The 22962-nt window shown below is 39.3% G+C and overlaps 1 protein-coding gene across 1 annotated transcript in view; it reads left to right on the top strand.

Moving 5' to 3' along the window:
• The window catches only part of TSHZ3 (teashirt zinc finger homeobox 3), a 64370-nt gene extending 46625 nt beyond the window's left edge, over positions 1-17745 (top strand). Inside the window, exon 2 of the mRNA XM_063334488.1 lies at positions 12936-17745. Within this exon, the coding sequence (XP_063190558.1) occupies positions 12936-16135 (3200 nt within the window). The 3' untranslated portion in view covers positions 16136-17745. The remainder of the gene's footprint in view (positions 1-12935) is intronic.
• The last annotated feature ends 5217 nt before the right edge of the window (positions 17746-22962 follow it).

The raw sequence follows: 22962 nt of genomic DNA, 5'->3' as shown, positions 1-22962 counted from the left end.
AGGGTGGGAGGCCGGGCTGCTGCCTTCCCAGCACAGCGGATGTGGAGGTATGTATCCGACCGGCCATACGTGCAACACACCTGACAACGCTGAACTGATTTCCCGTTTGTTTTTTATTGTGACAAATACTTCCATTTGTCTAAAGAAAAAGTGAATGACATTTAATGTTGCTTACCTGTCTAATGTGAATTGGCACTGAATTTGATCAGATCTGAGGTCTGAACTGTGCTTTCTGCCAGGTTAATTTTCGTAAGTGTTTGGGTTTTTAATCCGAAAAAATGTAGTGCTTCAGAAGCAGTAAGAGCATCGGACTCCTTTCCCCTTTTACAGGCAGGTGGACTGAGTTTGAGTGCGCTGTCTGCAAGGAAAGTGGTGGAAGGACCATAAATTGATCCTGCAAGTCATGATCGGGGCTTCTTTTCCTTCTTTTTCCTCTAAGTCACAATGAATTCCGTCTGAAAGGCAGCTCACGCTTACGCTCTGTCCATTTTTATGCATGCTTACTGTTTTACACATCCAACAGGGTTATGTATGCTTTTTTAGTAACGCCTGCTGAAGCATGGAAAGGATCAACATTTCATTTTCATTACATTTCATTTATTTCTCTATTTTGGAGGAAGGCTTCCATAAAGTATAAGATAGACATAACTAAAATAAGTTTCTCCTGCGGGTGAAAGGTATTGGTAGTTAATGTGACTCCTCATAAAGCAGCTGAATTGCAAGTTACAATCAAAGATTTAGAAAGAATGTCTGCTTGATAATGTCTTTTGGCATAATAAAATACAGTCACACGAGGAGTAAAAGGCTAAAAGAATGGCCAGACAAAGACAGATCATCTGTTTGCGCTTAGCTGAGACTCCTACAGAGCTGTTACTTGAAAATACCTACGCTGGGTACAGGGACATGGAGATTGCCATCTTACATGTGTATTTAGTCTTTGGTTATATTATTTCAAATGTTATGTAGCTATAATAGCATGAAATAGATATCCCTACCTGATGCAGAGATAGATATTACATCATTGCTGCTATAATGCTCTGCCGCAAAAGGACTTTTTAAAGGATTTCTAATGATAATGAAAATATTCTGATACAGCATTAAGGATTTTGCTACTGAAATGTGTTTAATGTAAATATGCTGTCAGATACCCTTCAAGTAATTGACAAGAGCAGATGATTAGCAGTGTTCTCAATAGTGTTTTTGCATAATCTTACATTTTGACAGAACTCTTCAGCGGCTTTTTATTGTCAGTGCTCTGCAATCAGTAATACTTTTTCCTTGACATTTACTTTGTCATTATAAATCTTGTAAGTGGTCATTTAACTTGTTCAGTATGCATGTAAGAATATCATTACTAACACGTTTGAAAAAATGTCTTCCTGTTGAGGAACTATTGTGAAAGTAAACTTAAGAAAAACCCCCTAAATGAAGTAGGTTGATGAGTGACTTTATGAAATAAATACCTGTCTGTGAGCATCTTGCACATTTCAAGGATGATTTTAAAATCACTTTCTCAGTGAACATTCATGTATAAGTCATCAAATTAAACATGGTTGTTGGATTTTTTTTTTAATCTGGTATTTTTTTAGTTTAATACTATTGTTCAGTTATGATCATTTACATCTAACTGACCAAAATTAAACTCTTATGATCCATAAGCATTCATAATTACATACTGCGTATAACGTTAATAGTCAATATAATAAACCTTCATCTTTATTGAAGCATCTCTTGTTTCTACAGCAGTTCTTTAATCTATCTCAATAGATTTCTAGTGTACAGCTCATATAGATTTGGTCAGTGACAAGGGTTAGAGTAGTCTTGTAGAACATTTACTTGTAGCTGTGAAAAGCCCACATTCATCAGAGGATTAGGTCGATCAGATTGTACCAGGATCAATGGAAGGACTGTGTGATCCCTCTTAGGCTGTAATGTGTTCACCTTCTTTGGAGAGAATTCACATACACACACATTTCTCTGTCTTAAAGCCATTTATCTCAGAATGTCAAATTGCAATAATTAACCATTATTGATCTTAAATTCAATTAACTTCATTAACACAGGTCATGATGAGGGTGCTTGTAAGGGAAAGGCTCTTGACAAGTGTCTTTTCTTATATGACATTGAATGTTCACAATCGTGGCTATAAACTATTCATATTGTGCCACAGGAACATCTTTTAAAAATGACAAGAGTTTGGTTGGTGGCTCCGAAGCGACATTTTAATCCCCTCCCCCTCATCTTCTAGTTCTCAGGGTTTTCCAGCAAATTTTCTATTCAGGAAGCAGTGAACCATTTGTTTCCAGCACATTATCTTAGTGCGGTATTATAGCAAACCCCACCTATTCAAATACCCTTCAGTTCAATAGCTAGTGCTAGATAGAGACTCATTTACAAAAGCGTATATTAGTATAGTTAGCAAATGAGTGAAATGAATATTCAGTGCTTCTTTTTGCTATACATACAAAACAAGCTGGGGCCATCTCGTAGAGGTAATCCTTCGAGTCTCTGCTTTCTCCAAGTCCTAAGATTCATATTGCAGTCAATAGTTGTTTTTTTCTTAAATGGGGTCTGAATAAAAACTGTGAAAGGACACAAAGGTTTGTTGGCCCACAGTGAACTCCTTTTTTTCATGGAGAAACTTCATTATAAGTACAAGTTCACAATAGGTGAAATTGTGATTGAAATCATTTGGATTTCTACTATGCCATTCATACAGTTGTATGGAGTTTATTGTAAGGAGGCACTGCAACCAAAATAGCTATTGAAACTACTGTATAAAGGACTTCAATGGGAATTCCAAGTCTGCAAGAAAAATGAAGGATCAGGTTGAAGGTCTTTTGGTACTTTTTGAATCTTTTAAGTACTCGTGATCATTTACCAAAAAAAAAAAAAAAAAAATCTCCAGGCAGAATGACTCGCTGTAATGTGTTGAAGCATTTTAGGAGAAAACTTGATTTTTAAAAACTTCACGATGAAGGCTGCAGCTCCAGAGATGTGTGTTAATGTTGGTGTGGTTAAATACAAACACAGAACCAGTGTTCTGGTTACTGTAAAACTTGTAAGGTGTGGACAGATTAGGAGCAACCAAAGATGCGGGAAGACTGCAGGAAGTAAGGTGTAAGATTTCTTTTTTTTCCTTAGTCTAAAAAACGCTAAACTGCAATCAGACGACTCTGAGAAATGTGTATAGAGAGAAATGACAACATCAGTTTTGTTCAGAAACAGATTTCAGTGACAATTAAACGGTCATTTTGTCACTACATTTGCTATTTCCACTCCACTATACAAAGCGTTTACTGCAAAGAGGCAGGGCAGAAGCAGAATGGTTTGATTACTGCATTTGAAGAAACTAAAGTTCCCTTACAACATCTGTTTGCTCAGTGAAGGATTATAATAATTAAGAGCTATTAGAGCCATATTGAGAACTTTTATGCTCATGCCTGCTTATCCCGGAGTTGGCTGTGAATCTTGTATTAGTTTGTTGAATGCCCTGTGTGCTTTTCAGTGATTAAAAGATGCCACCCAAATGCTGATGTCAAGCAGAGATAGTGTCACTGTGTGTTTTAGTACCAATTCATACAGAGAATTTGGCTTCCTCTTACCGGCATGTTGATAGTGACTTTTATTTTAAAAAAAAAAAAAAAAAAAGGCAACAAACCAAACAAATATTTTTATTCTTTGAGGATTCTGGTAAATATTTTTGTCCATTTGAGGGAATAGTAATTCTGGGCTTAGGGAAATTCTGCAGAGTCCAAAAACCAATTTAACTCCCAAATCAAAATTAGGGTCAAAGCATAACATGAAGCTGTTTTCTCTGCTTATGAATCTTCATTTCCAGTGTAGCATGTGCTTGCATGGAGTGGGAGACTCTCACCAGTCTGTAGTACTTCACACCAAGCAACTGTCTTGGAAACCAACGGAAAACCACTTTTGTCTTACTTAGACTGTATCACATTTATTTGTGATGAATAATTTATACAGCAAATGTAGGTGGTGTTTTTTTTTTTCTGCTACTAATGCACATACTAATTGTACTTGTTTATGTGAAAGTTTTCAGACTGTGGGGCTGCTTGTGAACTGTTTACTTCAACAGTTTGTGCCTGGCTCGTGAATCCCTGGTGGTGTGTCCCCTTTGTGGCTGGTGAGGTGCCCCTTAACCTCCCGATGGATGCTGAGGGACTTCATGCTCCTTTGAATGATGTTCATTTGTACCTCTGGTATACTTGGAGGAAGAGCATCCCTTCCCCAGGAATGTAGCGGGGCGGGGAGGGGAGGAAGAGGAAGGTACTACATGAATGTTGATGAAATGGGAACACCAAGAAGCTGAACGGACTCAAACCCAGCAGCAGTTGAGAATTCCCAATGGGTGCTCACAGCCCCTGTTACCCATTTGCTTGTTTGATCTAGTCCTGATGGTACTTGTGAAGGGTTGTTTGCGTGGTGACAGGGAGGCCAAGAGGGTGTTTTTCTCCTCCTTCTCTTTTAGCAGGATCAGCCTGAAATTCCAGGCTTACACTAACAGGGTCTGTTAAAATCTCTGCTCCCTCAGAGCGCAAAGGGGGATGGAGACTGATTCCACAGAGTAAGATAGCAAGCAAGGCCCTTTTGTCCTCATGGACACGTTTCTCAGCCCTTTTACTTGATTACTGTGATCCTGCATCGCTTCTGGTCATCAACTGTGGGCACGCACAGTGGGATATAAACTGTTCCCCAGCTTCTCTACAGCTGTGGTACTTTGGGAAGTCAGTTGTATTGTGCATGTGGGACTGCAAATTTAGGACAAAATCCATAAAAATATGTTTTTCCTGACCAGGCATAGTCTCTGAACTGTTACTCTTGTGGAGTTTCTCATAAGGATGTCGTTCACTTCTAACTGTACAATAACGATGTCTGAAGGCAAGTTTTACATGAGGAAGTCTCTTTAAAAATCTGTACGGTTTTGTTCACTATACATGGAAGTAGCTTGGACTTTGGGTCTCACTTTAAGTGTTCTAATCTTCAGATCCCTTGTTGTCAGAAGCTTCTTGTAGAAGGTGGCAGATGAACTCTCTCAGCGAGACAGATCTCAGACCGATCCTCCCGCAGCCCTCCCCACAGAAGAGTACACTGCAGCAGCGTGGTGGGATCATGTGCTGTTCTCCGTGGTAGAAAGAAGTGGTGTTACGTTTCACGGGTGGATAATTTGAGCAGATTGTAGAAAAACCCTGCTCAGCAGGTTGAATTCAGGGAGTTTAGGCCCCGGGCAGAAATCAAGGCAGAGCGCAGCTTTGGAGGGGAGAGGCATGATCCATCACGTTACATCTCCAGCGCAGTTCTGATAGAACAGGCGTTCGCAGCGTACCTGAAGTCCTGCTCTGTGCTGGGAGCAGAAAGCGCTTTGGAGGAGAGTTGTGACAATACTTCTCCTTACTTTAAAAACCTTTCCTATTTTCCCCATTGTGAAAAGAAGCTTGCTGGCAGTCTGCAGAGTCAGCATTAATTGGATCCCAGCAGCTTGGCTCAGAGGAGATTTGTAACCCCAGGCTCTGGGTTGGGCACAGTGCATGCACCTGTGGGTATTTCACTGGGTATTTTATCCTTAATAATTGTTTAAGCTGAAAACTGGCAATTATTTTCAATTGTACGCATATATTGTACTCACATAAAGACACTGTGAAGAAGCACAGGAGCAGAAACACAAACCGTCTTCTCATGTTTTATATAAATTGCTGAATTATATATATTAACCTACAGGAGTTACAGGCTCCTTTACTTGTCGTCTGGTACTAGACAAGTAATTTTTAACTGCTTTGGATGTCCAGGTTTGCAGCTATAAACTGTGGATAAGGATGTTTCTTCCACAGGGTTGCTGTGAAGAATAAAACACTTGCTGAAGCTTTCGAACACCTCAGTAGAGTGATGCTGTCCAACAGTGCTAAGTTGTTCCTAGGCCATCATTTAATATTATGGCATGCTGGTTTTTCAGGTGTGTATTTAATGAAGGGGATAATACATAACTGGGAGGTTTGCATGGGAATCTCTCACTTAACAAACATCTAAATAGTATTCGGTTTCAGAAAAACAAATGTCTCCCTTCCGGAGACCGGAATCCTGTACCCTCTGCAAACTAAGCAAAAAACAGGGGAGTTTGGGCTATAGTGACATGAGGAAAAGGTGCCTGCTGTAGAGTTGCTTTGTTCTGCACTGAGATGGCCCACACTTTAATGACATATAAACTAATTTCTTGTTATCATCTCTTCACTGTGTATTCTTGTCCATGTAATTCTCAACTCTTAACACTTAGAGTTGATTTGAGCTCTCTGAAGTTGCTCCAAATGTAATAGCAGTCCAGGATGTTGGATTAGAGCAGCTGGCCGGCTTCCTCTGGCCTATTTCTGAGTTCTCTGTAGCAGACAGCTGCAGTATTTTCATGAAGGAACAAACACAAGTACACTTCAAAGTTTCTAGGGCCTAACGTTAGCCACCCGTTAGATTGGCATGCTGTGGCACATCCATCCACACTGATTCCCAACAACAATATTACACTCTTACTGGCATGAAAAGACTGCAGATTTATCAACATACAAAAAATTCCAGCTAAACAAGCATTAATCATGCACATCACATCACATTAACATGTTCAAAATTAATATTCTTGACCTTGCCAGTGGGCAGAACAATCAGTCTTGCAGTGGGATTGTACTCTGGTGAGAGGTACCAGCGACTTCAGCCTATGTGCGAGAGAAGTGCTGACCTCTCCACTTGGAAATAACATTTCTCTCCCATAATAGACAGTCCTGCCTCTATGAAACAGAACCTTTGACCTTTCTAACAGGAATAATGTCCCTGTCAAGGTGCTGGGTAATCAGTACTGCCATGCCCGTTCAGAGACAGTGTTGTCATTTGCCACTCTTGTAAACAGGGCAGCCACTCCTACCTCCCATTTCTGTCGCCTAATGAGGAATATGCTAACATCTCTGCCAAGTAGTGAAGTCTCAAATACAATTTCAGTTACACGTGAATTATCAGTCAGTCTCGGTATAGAAATAGCTCATGTTGTGGGTGAAATGTTTGCCTTTCTTCCTTTGAGTGGAAGGCTTGCGGAGTGGGAGTTTTCTAACAGACTAATATAACTCTTTTATATGCCTTCGTTTGCATTAGGTCTTTGATTGACTTCATCCACCGAACTGGTTTTCTCTTGCCTCTGTTCATTAATTTTGTGAGTAAGGTTCATCGGCGCAGTCAAATCACCGCCGTGCTGCTGTTTCTCTGTTGGCTTTCTCTTGACTTGTGTTCAGACTGTGCCCCCTCTTAACTCGGAGTGATCCCACCGAAACTGGGGGCTCTTGGAGGTTTCTTTATCGATGACTTATTCTGATTATTTCTTAGGTGGCTGGTGTCAGCTTCAAAACAGCAGCACTGGCTGTGGCAGGAGCAGCCCTCTCGCAGCACTGGGCTTGCTTGGGGAGCAGGGTCAGGCTGCAGAGAATGTTTCGCTTGCCAGGTCCTACTCACTGATCCACTTTATGATCTTTTCTGATCCTTTTTCCCTTTTTCGTTTTGATTGGGAATATAATATTTCTCCCATAAGCGTTGGGAGCATCCTGTTCTCCCAATCCCTTTCTGCTGTTCTCTTCCTTGAGTGTGAGATGTGCATGGATTCAGGTTTTTTTTAAGGGTTGAGGAGCTTTTCCTCCAACATGCACTCAAAATCAGATGTTTTGAGCACTGATCCTTAGTATTATACGATGATTTCAAACTGTGCGTAAATAAATCATAAAACTGTTTGTAATTTTTTTGTACTAAAAAGCTATTTGATTAAAGCCAAAATATTTCCATGGAGCTGAATGGTTTTGGTAAACTTTTGCTGTTAAGCTTTTTTTCATGTGAGAAGAATATTTGAATGTTTTGGTACTTCTTCAAGCAAAGAGCTTATATACGAGTTTAAATATGCCCCAGTAAGCTAATTAAAAGAAAAAGTCTTGGAGAAAAAACATAATTAAAACAAGACATTTCAAAAGTATCAAAATGAAATATTTGGATAGATCCAAGCCAAAATATATGGTCTCAGATGCATTTTTCAGGGAAAAAAGGGAAGAATTGTGCAATTAATTGGTTTTTGGAGACCAGTAAAGTATGCCCTTAATGCTGTAGTTCTGTATTTCCAAAAAAACCTCAAGGAGGTGTGTGCCTGACCGTGTTACTGCGTGGATGTTGCCATGGGAGGGATGAAAACCATGCAGTGTTTTTCATCTTTCTGCCGAAGAGGACCTCTTAGCAGTCGGGGTTTGAGCCGGTAGCTGTTGTGCAGGTGGGCATCTCAAAAGGTTGCTGAGTTTGGCCCAGGACATCAGCAGGGTAATGGCTGTTGTAGCTGCACGGGGACTTCCTCTGCCTGCAGAAATGTAACGGAGCAGTGATATTTCTCTGATCTTGTATAGTAGATCTCTGGTGTCTGTGTAGAGCCAGGTATGTGAGTTTATTAGTGTATATACAATATGTAGTTCATTTTGGGCAGTGATGGATCACAATTTATTTCCACTGGCGAAGAAATGATCCATAGCTCAGTTATGAAGGTAATTCCCTCTTGTGTGGAAATGAATCGCATTATACCACAGCTTACTGTTACGTTTTGATATCAAATGTGTTAATTTCATTATTACCTAGCAGCTTAGTTAATAATTATAATAAATATTAATGAGGGAACTGTCTGTTCTTAACCTCTCCGTAGCTGCACCTGCAATAGCTTTCTGAATCCCTTTGATATCCCCATCTCTAGAAGCTAGGAGACACAAGGGAACTACTATCCATTTTTTGTCAAATATTATGTCATAGTGACACTATTGCTGAACTTGCAGGCAATTTTCTTTGGGTTATGGTGCCCTATGAGATGTAAACTAAAAACTTTTTTGACAACTGTAATTTTTTTTTCTTCTTTTACTCCGGGAAAACAGAAAAAACCAACCCCAGAACCACCTGATTTCTTTCATTTTCATTCTTATTAACTGCTTTGCCATTAGAATTGCCTTTAAAGTTATTTTTTTCCCTCAGACTTTGCTGTCAAGGCATTGAAAAACAGTTTTAGAGATGCCCTGCTGTTTCAAACATTTAGTCTATACTTGAAAAATATCAAACCATGGGTCTTTCTTTTTTGTTAAGAAGAAGGAAACGCCTGAGTAACGATGGGCTGGAGACGGTGCTTCTTAAAGACGGTCTCTCTGCCAGGCAGTGAATCTCAGCAAAGAAATATACCATTGCCTCCTGATTTTACTCTCCGCTTTCATAGTCTCTTTGCTCTTCCTGTAGGTACTTAACCAAACAAGAAATTTCTCTGCTACAGCCCTCCTTGTCCTTCTTTCTGTTGCAGTCAAGCTGTTACCTTCATCTGTACTCTGCCAGGCTCAGATCATCTCTCTGCTGAGAGCAAGATCTGGTGGGGCAGGGGGGGATCAGAGCTTCCCTCGGTTGGAGATGGGTTCCTTTCCCCCGGTACCTCCGCTGAATCCCGTACTCCTGCTAGTATGGGACTGCAGTTTGGCCTTAACCCTCTCTCCTTTTCTGTCTCACATGCTGGTAACGATTTACTTGGGTTTTCTGAGGAGGAAACCTATCAGCCACCATACCTTTGAGTGCAAAACCTTTGAGTATGCCCCGAGTCTGCCATCGCAGGTTGGTCCAAGACTTGCTGGGTTGCTTTGTATTGCCCTGAAGGCAAGTGATTAGGTCACCGGCCCTTGGAATAAGGAATTGGCAGCTACTGGCATAAACTCCAGTTGAGGATGGCGTTTTAGGCTATAGTATTTCCTTGAGCACCCTCATCTCTTGCATAAATCTTTGGTTGAGGAAGTTGGGGGTAATGTCGCAGTTCATCCCTCCTCTCCTTTATGCAGGGGAAAGAGCAGAAGGAGTTGTTCAAACTGTCAGTTTATTGCAGTTGCAAATTGCAAGGTAAAATTCCATACTGTCGTTTGTGCTTCATTTCCCCGCATTTCTGGATCAAAGACTGATGTCACAACTTGGCTTCACAACTTGAGCTTAGGAAGGAGAACAGCTATAGAGGAGGCAGCTCCTGGTTAACACGCAAATATGCTTGATAGTTGGTGAAAAGGGCAAAGAAAGCATGAAAGGTAAATAGATTTACATTTAAATGAGCCGCATGCTGGAGGTTTTCCCTAATGTAAAAGTCATTCTCTAAAAACCTGTGCATGTGACAATACAAGTGTTTCAGTCCAAACAAAATTTGTAAGATTTCAGCAGTAAAAGAAATAAAACAGAAAACACATTAATTAGGGGCATGAGTCTATGACCCCGGTTTGTGTTGGTGAGCAGCGGTCCCCAGGAGCACTTTCCACGGTGTGCAGGGATGGAGCCCAGGGCTTTGGTAGGTGATGTGGTGGTGGGAATGGGTGGCACGTGCTGACACTAGCACTCGGTGGACAAAAAAAGACAGTTACACTTACAGAGCACTTCAGTGTGCCGTCTCAGCCCCCAGGTGTGAATAAGATCTTTCTAATGCAGGCAGTGGGGCAATAACCGTGGGTTTTCTTTGCCTTGTAAAAAGGGAATTACTGTTCAGTTTCACAACAGAGGCAAAGGAATGGGAGTTGTAAAAGGAAAACTGTTTCCACAAGGTGGAAAATAAAAAGGGTACATTGGCTTCCAAATCATAGGTTTCGTGCTGTCATGCCTTCCTTCCATCATTCCTCTTTTATATCACTAGGATATGGCATGGTTGATAGCCAGTTGTTTACACATTATCGATAGTTATTTAAAACTTTTGAGCTTTAGGGAGTAATTTGAACTGCTTTGGTGTCCTTTGCTGAAGTTTTTGGTTGAGTTCAGAAAACATGATGGAAGAAATAATTAAGATGAAAAAGAATCTGTACCATCCCCAGGGGAGTGAAAGTATTGAATGAAATCCACCTTGTTTGGTTTTTTTGTAGTGGTTTTGTTGCAAGTATTTGCCAGATAGATGCTGCTTCTTACTACAAATTGTCGACATGACTGTAATATACATAAAATAATATCTTTTCAAAATATTTTGAAAAAGCATAAAATAGAGCAAAACAGCACAGCTCTATTTCATTAAAATACATATACTACTTATAAAAGTCTGATCTTCGTATCAGCATCTTTGAAACATCTTATAGTAAAGTTTTTAACGTCATTCTTTCAAGCTAAGTTCTCCCAAACATTAAAAATAGGACCCTTGCTGCCTGAATATTCTGCATTGAAATTGTCTGAGCTGAAATATCTAATCACTATTATGTGTTGCTCTTATGTGAGATGTTTGTGCTTTCAAAGGTTTAACTTGTGTTCTGAAGATCAGATTATAACTTTACATGCTTGGAGGAAGATTCGCTACCATTCATCCATGTGAAAGAACAGTAGTGACTATTTTGTATTACCTAACGGAATGAAGAAAAATACTCCATGTGAAACTAAAAGCCTGATTTCATTGTTACTTCAACGGTTGTTTTGTCTCTTGTGGTTTTCTGATAACATTTAAACATATTTTCCCTGTGAAAGAAGTTTGCAAGGTTGAATACTGTCTATGTGATACCTACTATGCAGTTCTACATTTTTCACTCTGTTGTTTAAAGTAGGTCTTTTTGGGGCATAAACTATTACCTTCTCTGCACTATTGCCCGAATAGACAAGCTATAGATATTCAATGTGTTTAAGATACAGATACCCACACATTCCAGCTGTGTTGCAGAGAAGCTCAGAAGTCAAGTGTCTTCAACCACAGAGTCTACTGGAAATGTGTTTTTTTCAAAGTTTATAATTGTATTTGTGAGAGATTGCAAGGAAATTTTAAACTCCACTTAATACAGAACAGTCATGTTCTATTTTTGCTTTCTTGCTTAGCTGTAAATTAATGCATTATATAGAAATAGATCATTTTGATCAGCTAATGATCCCTCTCTTAATGTTTCCATAGTTTTCTTTCCTAAAGGAAAAACTTTGGTAGACTTAATATATATAGAATATGTGCACAGAAGCACCATTAAAAAAAAATATTGTTTACTGTCAGTTCCCAACTATCCTATTCAGGAAGAGTATCTTAGATTTACATCACCAGTTTCATTACTTGAGGGGGGGGGGGAAAGATAGGATCCCTGTTGGGTGTCCGTGTAGCTTATGCTGAGTAAATATTGACAAAGTAGTCTAAAGAGCAAACACTTTGACATTTGTAAGGTCCACTGGAAGGTCTTGTATATATTTATACAGCAAGAATGAGTACAGCATACCAATTTTCTTGAACTAGCTCCTGACATACTTCTGCATGGGCTTTCTTGTTGAGAAAGGTATGTTTAAGTGTGAATGGGTCATTTGTTACACCCGTAATGAATACCTTCAAATTGCTCTTAGTGAGTTGTTTCCAAAGGTTGCACCACCTGCTTTTACCATCTCCTCCTCTAAAATACGATACGACTCATAATGATAACTTTAAAAAAAATCTCAAATTTTCATTATTGCAACTGGGGATTTTTTTTTTGCTTTGTAGAAATTTTTGATGTTTGTTGTACTCTATATTTATAAAAGACCAAGTCTCAAAACTGTAATGAGCAAAAAATGCTTGCTTAATTTAAATTGTGAATCTGTCTGTTAAGAAATGCATTAGGGGTAGGAGAAGCATAAGACATATTAATTGACAGACAGGAACTGCTGTCTCTGAGGTTGATACAAGTAATTTATTACTTTAGAAATGAATGCCACCTCCAGAATGTGCTTCATTAATTTCAAATTTAGTTTTAATTTCAAGCTGTTGCCCCTTGAGAAGAATAAGGTGGCAAATTATGTTTGAAGAGCAGATTTTCTTCTTGCTCTGAAGAAACACTAAATTTTAACTGTTTAATTTTACAAATAAGTACACTTCTTTGGCTGAAACACTTAAGCAGAAGTATAATCAGCAGAAACTAACTTATATTTTCTTCTCTTCATAATAGCCTATGTTTCAGACGAACTAAAAGCAGCAGCACTGGTGGAAGAAGATGTGGAACCTGATGAAAATGCAGTTGATGGGGAGCCTTCAGCAAAATATGCATGTCCAGAAAAAGACTTCAGTAAGAACTGCCAAAGCTACCAAAACTCGCCAGCAGCTGAATTTTCTAGCCATGAAATGGACAGTGAGTCACACATCAGTGAGACAAGTGACCGCATGGCAGACTTCGAGAGCAGCTCTATCAAAAATGAGGAGGAGAGCAAGGAGGTTTCGATACCACTGGAAGACTCTACTGTATCTGATAGTTTAGAACAAATGAAAGCCGTGTATAACAACTTCCTCTCTAATTCCTACTGGTCCAATCTCAATTTGAACCTTCACCAGCCGATTTCAGAAAAAAACAACGGTAGCAGCAGCAGTAGCAGCAGCAGCAGTAGCAGTTGTGGAAGTGGCAGCTTTGACTGGCACCAGACTGCTATGGCCAAAACGCTGCAGCAAGTTTCTCAGAGCAGAATTCTTCCTGAACCGAGTCTTTTTAGCACAGTCCAATTGTACAGACAAAGCAGTAAGCTTTATGGCTCTATATTTACTGGAGCCAGTAAATTCCGCTGTAAAGACTGCAGTGCGGCCTATGATACTTTAGTAGAATTAACAGTGCACATGAATGAAACGGGACATTATCGAGATGACAACCATGAAACTGATAACAATAACCCCAAAAGATGGTCCAAACCTCGTAAACGTTCTTTGCTTGAAATGGAAGGGAAAGAAGATGCCCAGAAAGTATTAAAGTGTATGTACTGTGGTCATTCATTTGAATCTCTTCAGGATTTGAGTGTTCATATGATCAAAACAAAACACTACCAAAAAGTGCCTCTGAAGGAACCTGTTACACCTGTAGCAGCAAAAATCATCCCAGCTACTAGAAAGAAAGCATCACTGGAGCTTGACCTTCCAAGTTCTCCAGACTCCACAGGTGGGACACCAAAAGCAACAATCTCCGATACCAACGATGCACTTCAAAAGAATTCTAACCCTTACATTACGCCAAATAATCGCTACGGTCACCAGAACGGTGCCAGCTATGCCTGGCACTTTGAGGCGAGGAAATCTCAAATTCTGAAGTGCATGGAGTGCGGAAGTTCGCATGACACTCTGCAGGAACTCACGGCTCACATGATGGTGACGGGACATTTTATTAAAGTCACTAACTCTGCCATGAAAAAAGGGAAGCCAATTATAGAAGCCCCAGCGACACCAACAATAACGTCCTTAGTAGATGAGAAAGTCCAGTCTGTGCCGCTAGCTGCCACCACTTTTACGTCTCCTTCCAATACACCTTCTAGTGTTTCCCCTAAGTTAAATGTTGAAATAAAAAAAGAAGTAGATAAGGAAAGAGGCATTGCTGATGACAAAATGAAAGACAAAGAAAAGTCAAGTGAAGATGAGGAGAAGTATGATATCTCCTCAAAATACCATTACTTGACTGAAAATGACCTAGAAGAAAGCCCAAAGGGGGGATTAGATATACTGAAGTCTTTAGAAAACACAGTTACATCAGCTATAAACAAAGCCCAGAATGGCACGCCAAGCTGGGGTGGCTACCCCAGCATTCATGCCGCCTATCAGCTGCCGAATATGATGAAGCTGTCGTTGGGTTCATCTGGGAAGAGTACACCATTAAAACCTATGTTTGGAAACAGCGAACTAGTATCACCAACTAAAAACCAGCCCTTGGTGTCTCCACCAAGCAGTCAGACCTCACCTGTGCCAAAAACAAACTTTCACGCCATGGAAGAATTGGTAAAGAAAGTCACCGAGAAGGTGGCTAAAGTGGAGGAAAAAATGAAAGAGCCCGAAGGAAAGCTTTCTCCAATGAAGCGTGCGACGCCTTCGCCATGCAGTAGTGAAGTCAGTGAACCCCTGAAGATGGAGCCCTCCAATGACGGTGGCTTTAAAAGCCAGCAGAACAGCCCAGTCCCTCAGAGAGATGGTTGCAAGGATAGTCCAACTGTAGAACCTGTGGAAAATGGGAAAGAGCCTGTTAAGTCCATTGTAAGTTCTTTAAGTAGCAGCACAGCTATCATTACTGATCACCCTCCCGAACAGCCATTTGTAAATCCGTTAAGTGCACTGCAGTCTGTCATGAATATTCACCTTGGGAAGGCAGCAAAGCCATCTTTGCCTGCTCTGGATCCAATGAGCATGCTTTTTAAAATGAGCAACAGTTTGGCAGAAAAGGCTGCAGTGGCCACCCCACCTCTACAGTCCAAAAAACCAGACCACTTAGACCGTTATTTTTATCATGTCAACAATGACCAACCCATAGATTTGACGAAAGGCAAGAGTGACAAAAGCTGCTCTTTGGGTTCAGCGCTTTTGTCATCCACATCGACATCTTCTGCATCTTCTTCATCTACAGTGACAACAGCAAAGACATCTGCAGTCGTGTCATTCATGTCAAACTCGCCGCTACGCGAGAATGCCTTGTCAGATATATCTGATATGCTGAAGAACCTGACAGAAAGTCACACATCAAAATCTTCCACACCTTCCAGCATATCTGAGAAATCTGACATTGATGGTACCACAATAGAGGAACCAGAAGAGAGTACACCAGCTCAGAAAAGGAAGGGCCGTCAGTCTAACTGGAACCCTCAGCACTTGCTCATATTGCAGGCCCAGTTTGCAGCTAGTTTACGGCAGACTTCGGAGGGGAAATACATCATGTCAGACTTGAGCCCTCAAGAAAGAATGCACATTTCCAGGTTTACGGGACTTTCAATGACCACGATTAGCCACTGGCTAGCCAATGTGAAATACCAGCTCCGAAGGACGGGGGGAACTAAGTTCCTTAAAAATTTGGACACTGGGCACCCAGTGTTCTTTTGTAATGACTGTGCTTCACAGATCAGAACTCCTTCAACTTATATCAGTCATCTTGAATCGCATCTGGGTTTCAGGTTAAGAGACTTGTCCAAACTGTCCAGCGAACAGATTAACAATCAGATAGCACAAGCAAAGTCACCATCTGAAAAACTGGTGACGTCCTCTCCAGAGGAAGATCTCGGAACTTCTTATCAGTGCAAACTTTGTAACAGGACTTTTGCGAGCAAGCATGCTGTTAAACTTCATCTTAGTAAAACACATGGGAAGTCACCAGAGGATCATCTTCTGTATGTTTCGGAGTTAGAGAAGCAGTAGCATTTGCTTTTGATTAAAATAACTGTAATTTGCTTTGAGGAAAACTGTCAAAGACGCCTTAAAGCTACTGTTTAGTTCTTGGCACATGTTCTTATTTTAACTCCAGAGTCGCTCTGGGCTGAACTGTTTTGTATAACTGTACAGTGTTTAAATAGAGGTGCATAATCAGCTGTTGTTACTGGTAAAATATGAAGGTTAAAATGCAGTGGTAAGTGTTTGGAACTTTGTGTAAATTGGATTTAGTTGCTGTGCATCCCTCTGATGCATCAAGCTGCATGCATTAACAGACAGTTTAATTAAGCATTTATAACTAATTCTGGTGCACTTTTTTCATGTGACCTAAGTGTGCTGGTATTTCTCACCCTATAATCTTTAGCCCTCTGAGTACTTTGAAGCACTTTTGCATTAATTTGGTAAAAATGTGTGGATATGGTTTTTTTAAACCCTTACCAGCTTAGTTCCGATTACTAATATGAACCTCCATTTATGCAGAGGTGTCTCACACCTTGAAATTTAAAAATATAATTTTCACATTGAAACATAGATGTATATATTGTATAGATTTCAAAATCTCTTATGGAAAATGTGATTGTGGTTAATGCCATTTTCTTTTTCTTCAGCATTTTTATCAACAGCGGGTTTTCTACCTGATAAGCCCCAGCTATAAACTGTACCTATATATAGTGTATATTTCATTTTTTAGATCTAACAGTTTTTCTTTTAGCATCCAAACATTGTAAATTATATGATGAAAGATACCACAGATAGCATTTATAAAGTATTCAGAAACATTATTCTTAAAGCAAAGTATGTTTTGTTTTGTTTTGCTATACAGTACATCTATATTAATAGAGGTTCATGTTTAAATTATACATATTTATTAGTGTTGCTCTCACTTGTTTGTTTTTGTTTTGTTTTGTTTTTTTTTAAATCCGTCTGAAGAAACAGAAGCCACGGACTGCATTCCTGGCATGCATTCTAACTGTTTTGCACAACATGACTTTTAAAGGTATTTATTAGTAAAAAAAAAAAAAAATAAATAAAAAGAGAAAATTCAAAATAAACTCAGTGCTCAAAGGGTTAAATCTATTTGAAAAACTTGTACTGTATTTCCTAAACATTGATAAAGCCTTTAAAATGTTTGTACTGTAATACTTTGCTTAAAAAGTTATGAGGCATTCTGTGATATAACCTCTTTTACTTATTTATAAGCGCTCTTGGTTGTTATTTCCTATTGTAGAATGCCTTTTTATTTCAATTGGTAACTTTCTGTTTTGTTCTGCCTAATTATTCTCCCAAGATTCCATACTGCAGCTTTATCTTTAGGCATATGAAAGGTAACCCGTGGTTACCAGCACACTAAGTGATTCTGTTCGTCTCCATTTTTGGCAGTTAATTTGCAGAAGTAACTGACAGCTGACACCATATGAGAATCTATGTATAAAATATTGGCATGTAAACAGCACAGACACTGTAATGCACTCTGTGCCCTGTTTTGTTGTTGACAATGAAGCACCATTATATGACTCTTCATATAACCTTTTTTTCTACAGCAGCATTAAAATTGTCTTTTTGCTATAATTTTGTGTTGCGTTCACAATTATGTCTGAAATGTGCTACGACTAACGAGCACATTAAAATTAAATTGTATGCTATCTGTTTATGACTGAAGCTTGAGTAGGTTTCTTCATCTGCCAGGTGCTGGCAGTCAAAAGCTGCACATAAATCACTGGAGTTTTAGTGAACTTTAGCATTTCAAGAGCAGGGTAGCACGTATTCAAAGGCTGCATTAACAGAATTTTTTTCGCCCGGAAAAGATAAATGAGCATTATAACTCCTTTTTAAACATCAGGTAAGACTGACTGTGAAGACGGGGGTTTATAAGCAACGTGTGGCAAAGCAAATAGGTGTTTTGCTGCGCTGTGGATTCAGACCCAGGCAGATGCTGCTACTCACACGCCTTCCCCCTGAAGGTATTGAGCAGAGTCTGCGAGTCGCACCCGTGGGTGTTTCACGGCTTAGAGAATCCCTTCCCATCTACCCAGCGGTTTCAGATGACAGGAGTAGGGACCTGAGACTGATAACTTTAAGTTTGTGATTTTGAAGTGAGTCCTCTCCTGGCCCTGCCTGCTGTTGTACAGCGTTCACGGCAGATAGTGAGAGGGGAAAAAAAGATGAATAAACACATGCCAAGCAAACGCAAACAAGTGGGAGCGTTTATATGATAATGACAGACTTTTACTGGTGTTGACAGGTCACCCCATCAAAACCACTGAAAACAGTCTGCAACTCCGAAGCACCTATATATTACTATGCACGTAAATAGTGTCTTTTGCCAGTCAGGTGAACTCAGAGTCTGGAGGTGGTGAGGTGGGAACCAAAACCACCATGGCAGAACTTCAGAATCATGTCTCAAGTAATAACTAGCATCCCAATGTCAAATGTACAGTTTCCTTTTTTTTTTTTTTAAAGAATCCACTGTCTTCCAGAAAGCAACTAATTAAATCTTTCTTTCTGTCTGTTTTTCTGTCTGTCTTTCCATCTTTCCCTGTAACTGTAAGGGCCAGTACCATGTCTTCAAAAATGTAAGGGAGTGTTCTGTTCATTCTATAGCGAATGCTGCTGAGCAAACCTAGTGAATGGGCTTAATGATTTGGACTCTGGCTTTTTTCCTCCTCTTTTGGCTCCCAGTTTTATCTGATTTTAAGGTCATTTGTGTGTCAGTGTTCATGGCCTCAGCTCAAATTCCAGCAATAAAATTGCAGCATGCCATTTTGCTGGTTGACTGGACCATCCCAGGAGCCCCCGTCGCTTAGTTAGGAGAGGCGTCCTGGCTCGCTGAAGTCTTTCATGAAGCCTCCCGGGTGGCTGTCCACGTTTTTTGCAAATAGATGATCTCAGTCTAAATGCAGCCAAACTCTTTACCTCTACAGCAGAGAATTCCTCCTTCGAAAATTATAACAGCTTAAATATAGTATTTGGTTGCAAACCAGAAATTCACACATAAGGAGACTGGCAGATTATTGCATATATTGTCAATCAATGTATTTTTAAGATGCACCATTGACTTATAATAGTAATGCTAAAAGCTCTGTACGCAATACTGTTATCTGGGACGCGGGAGGGAGTAAAAGCAAGAGACTACAGTGTCTTTTGCAGCGTTCCTTCTACTTATTCTTAAAATATAGACAAGAGGTTGATGATTGCAAACACCAAATACCACTGATGCAACTGCATCTGGTAAAATTCAGTTCCTGGGCCTGACTTACCTGGGACCGAACATGCAGCGAGGAGACACATCAGGTAAAAATTCAGGGAGCAACCGTATCTGTTAGTGTGCACCAGAAATGACTTTCTAATACGTTTTTTAAATACGCTTGAAACTTTGCAAATGAATGGCTGGTCAGGATCTGCATATCCCAAATTTATTAAAATAAAGTTCAGCTTGCATTTCAGAACCTCCAGGACTGGCATACCAATGTGATTTCACATTATAAAGAATTTAGAGAATCAATGAACTAGAATAATGTTCTTTTCGTCCATACACTGATATGTATATTGGCACGGTAACTATTAGCGCTAACCAAATCACCAACCTAGCTATGTTAAGGTAATTTTTTCCCTATTAGACAAACAGGAAGGTATGGATGCAGGATTTTAAAATATGCATCTGATTTCTGACTTCTGCTTTGCATTTGATATTTTATTTAGAAATATGCAGATCGAGTGAGAGAGAAAACAAAATGCCTCAAGAAAGAGTTTAAAAATGAAATTGTGATGAGGTGGGAAGAGCTTTAAATCACAGGTGTATAAAGGTGACCCTGGTCTAACCCCACCCAAGTAGTGGCTTGTTGCAGCATACTGTATATCTTCCAGCCATCACATTTACGCAGTATCTTAAAATAACATTTGTGATAAATGTGCAATTTAACTAATTTATGGTGCTATGATGTGCTCAGGGCTACATGCAAGATGAAAATCTTAAATGGAGCTTGAACAGCTCACTTCACAACAAGAAATCAATATGCCAGATCTTAGAGAGCTGTTCACTGGAGTCAACATTTAGCAAAAAAAAAAAAAAAAAACTCAGGGAATGTGTCTTTAAGTTTTAGTGAGTAAGGAATCTATAATTAACTGAAATATGACTTTTAAGCTAGTGTAAGGAACTGTTTCTGAAACTGAAATCTTTCTGGAATCTTCATTATATTTTATTTTTGTATTAAAATAGAAAGTATACTCTTGTAATTATGCAGTTGCTTTTGTGGTAAACACTATGTGCAGTTTTTTCTCTGAACCAGGGCACATTAGTGTTATCAATATGGGAATTATCTGTTGCATTTTAATATGGCTGTGTATCTTGCTATATAAAGCTAGACACAGATATGACTCTGCATTTTATGACGGCAAAAAATTCATCTATACTTCGAGATTTAAAAAAATACTGGCATGTATTGAAGGGAAAAAACCTTTAATTTTGCAAGTTCTTATTTCAGCTGCAACAGAAAAAGAAGTAACTGACGCAAGTGGAATAGAGATGCCTGGTAATAAAGCTAAATTTAATCAATAATTTTTGTACTTTAAAATACACCTCCAGAGAGCCTTATATATTTCCTAGAAAAATATCAAATTATTACAATTATTTTTGCCTGCTTTGTTTGGGTAACTTTTTGTTACAAAAATATGTTGGAGCTTTGCTGGGCAGTCTGTTACCCACGCTGCTCCACGGAGCTGAAATACAGGGAACGGTCATAAAACTAGAATTTATCAAGCAAAATAGAAAAAAAAAAAAAAGTTTCATGATTACTCAGCTTTTAAAAAGTCACTGGATTGTCCTCTTAGCAAAGGATGAAATAGCTCTTAATACTTGACTGGACAATTACCTTTTTAGCAGTGGAAATAGAAATGTGTAACTCCCTTGGGTATTGCTAGTAAATACATGCAATCTCCAGCAAAAAAACGCAAAAAAACCAGTAAATTCTCTTCTCCTGGGACTTTGTGCCAAGATGTGCCTTCCAGCCCTTGGTTGACCTACTGTAGGTAAATGAGAGAACAAGAAATAATTATCGTACTGCCATCTCGGAATATGAAAGCGGCTCTGTTGTTCGGGGTGTGGTAGCAGTGAATTTTGTTGAGTTTTCAGTAATTATCCAAGAATAATGAAAAGCTTGTATATGTTTAAGACTATGATACTATAGCCCTCATTGAAGAGTATTTGCATAAGAAGTCAATTTTTTACCAGTGAAGGAAGAAAGAATCAGGGTCATTTATGGAAGGGAGCAGAATTATGTATTAACGCATCATTATACATTTCTGAAAGCGTTGGAACAATCCGTGAGGTTACAATCTGTTTTCAGGCCTTGGTTTGGGGCAATAATTTTAACTAAATGTTCAGCATGGAAAAGATGACTAAGTTTTACTAATACATTGCTCGTGCTGTATTCATTATCTAGTAAGGACACAAGTACAGTGGTGGTGTGACATAAATTCATTTTTTACATGTAAAAACAATCTTCGTGTACATTTAGTATCCAGCTTATGTGTTAGGGAAGTATTTGGTTGGTTGGTTTGTTTTTCAGCAGTATATTGCGACATTTACTTGGGACACATTAACTTCTCAACAGCTGTTGCTTGGTTCACTTCGCCTTATTTATAGCTGGAAATGGCCTTCTGGTTAAATAATCTTTTAAGAGAATTAAAATCAGATAGACTTTTTGGGATGGATGGGTATGTCCGGACCAGTCACCAAATTCGTATCTATAACCTTTATTGAAATGAAAGTATGCAATTGGAAATCATACTTACTTATATACCACTGTGCCTGTCTTTCATTGTAGGAGTGTCTAGAAAGTAAAATTAAAATTCACAACCTAAGGCAGCTATGCCAAAAAAGAAATTTTTAAGTAATAATATAAAAAGACACTTTCTGTATATCATGGTTTTAAGATTCCTAGCCTGTTTCGAGAAATAAAAAAGGTTGTTGTAGAGGAAGAAAAAGAAGTAAAAAATGGCGGTGCCAGTCGTGGCCCCATTGCCCGGCTGGGGCGGGTGCTGGAGCTCTTCACGTCTGATATGATGTCTTCTATACCTCACCTGAAATGATTATGTCACCCTCATGTCCCCCGCTGGGTTTTCCTATTGTCACATGAGGGTGAGGATGTGTATTTCTTCCTTGATACATTTAAACTCTGCAAGTGGTATAGTGGAGTTTGTAACCAAATAGCGAGCTAATTTTCTGATTTCTTACCTCTTGATGCCTGAATTAAGGACTTTGGTCACAAGGGAAATGAATTTCAAATGATTTGGCACTGTGGAAAAGCCTATATTAGACCTGTCAGCCCCATTCCGCTCCCTGTGGAGAAGATAGTGTCCATCTTTTTTTTCTTTTTTTTCTTAATATCAAAAATGTAAATGGAAAGAGGGTAACTTTTAAACTTCAGTATAAATTAACAATGAAAAATACTTCTTTATTAAGCTTCAACATATCACATTCATTCTTGCATGGTAGGAAACTGGGGACATGTTTATAGCCATCATAATTGTGAGTTAGTGACCTTTCTAGCCAAGTGAAATGAAATTACTGGAAAATGGAATTCTTTTTAATTGGCGCATTTGTAGGTGGTGGGGAAAGGAAGGGGATTTGCTAAAGCGTGTGCATGATATGAAACCTGTGAGGAACGCTAAGAAAAGCCTGAAGCCCGTGCTGAGACGTAAACCTGTGCAGAGAAGGAGAATGAGGTAGGTGTGTCAGGAAGCGGAGTCATATTCTCGGCTTTTTTTTTTCTAAACTGGAGGTACAGTCACTGCAGTTACGCCTCAATGACCATGAA

Source organism: Chroicocephalus ridibundus, chromosome 4, assembly GCF_963924245.1.
Source record: "Chroicocephalus ridibundus chromosome 4, bChrRid1.1, whole genome shotgun sequence".
Lineage (NCBI taxonomy): Eukaryota > Metazoa > Chordata > Aves > Charadriiformes > Laridae > Chroicocephalus > Chroicocephalus ridibundus.
This window is presented reverse-complemented; position numbering and strand designations above follow the sequence as displayed.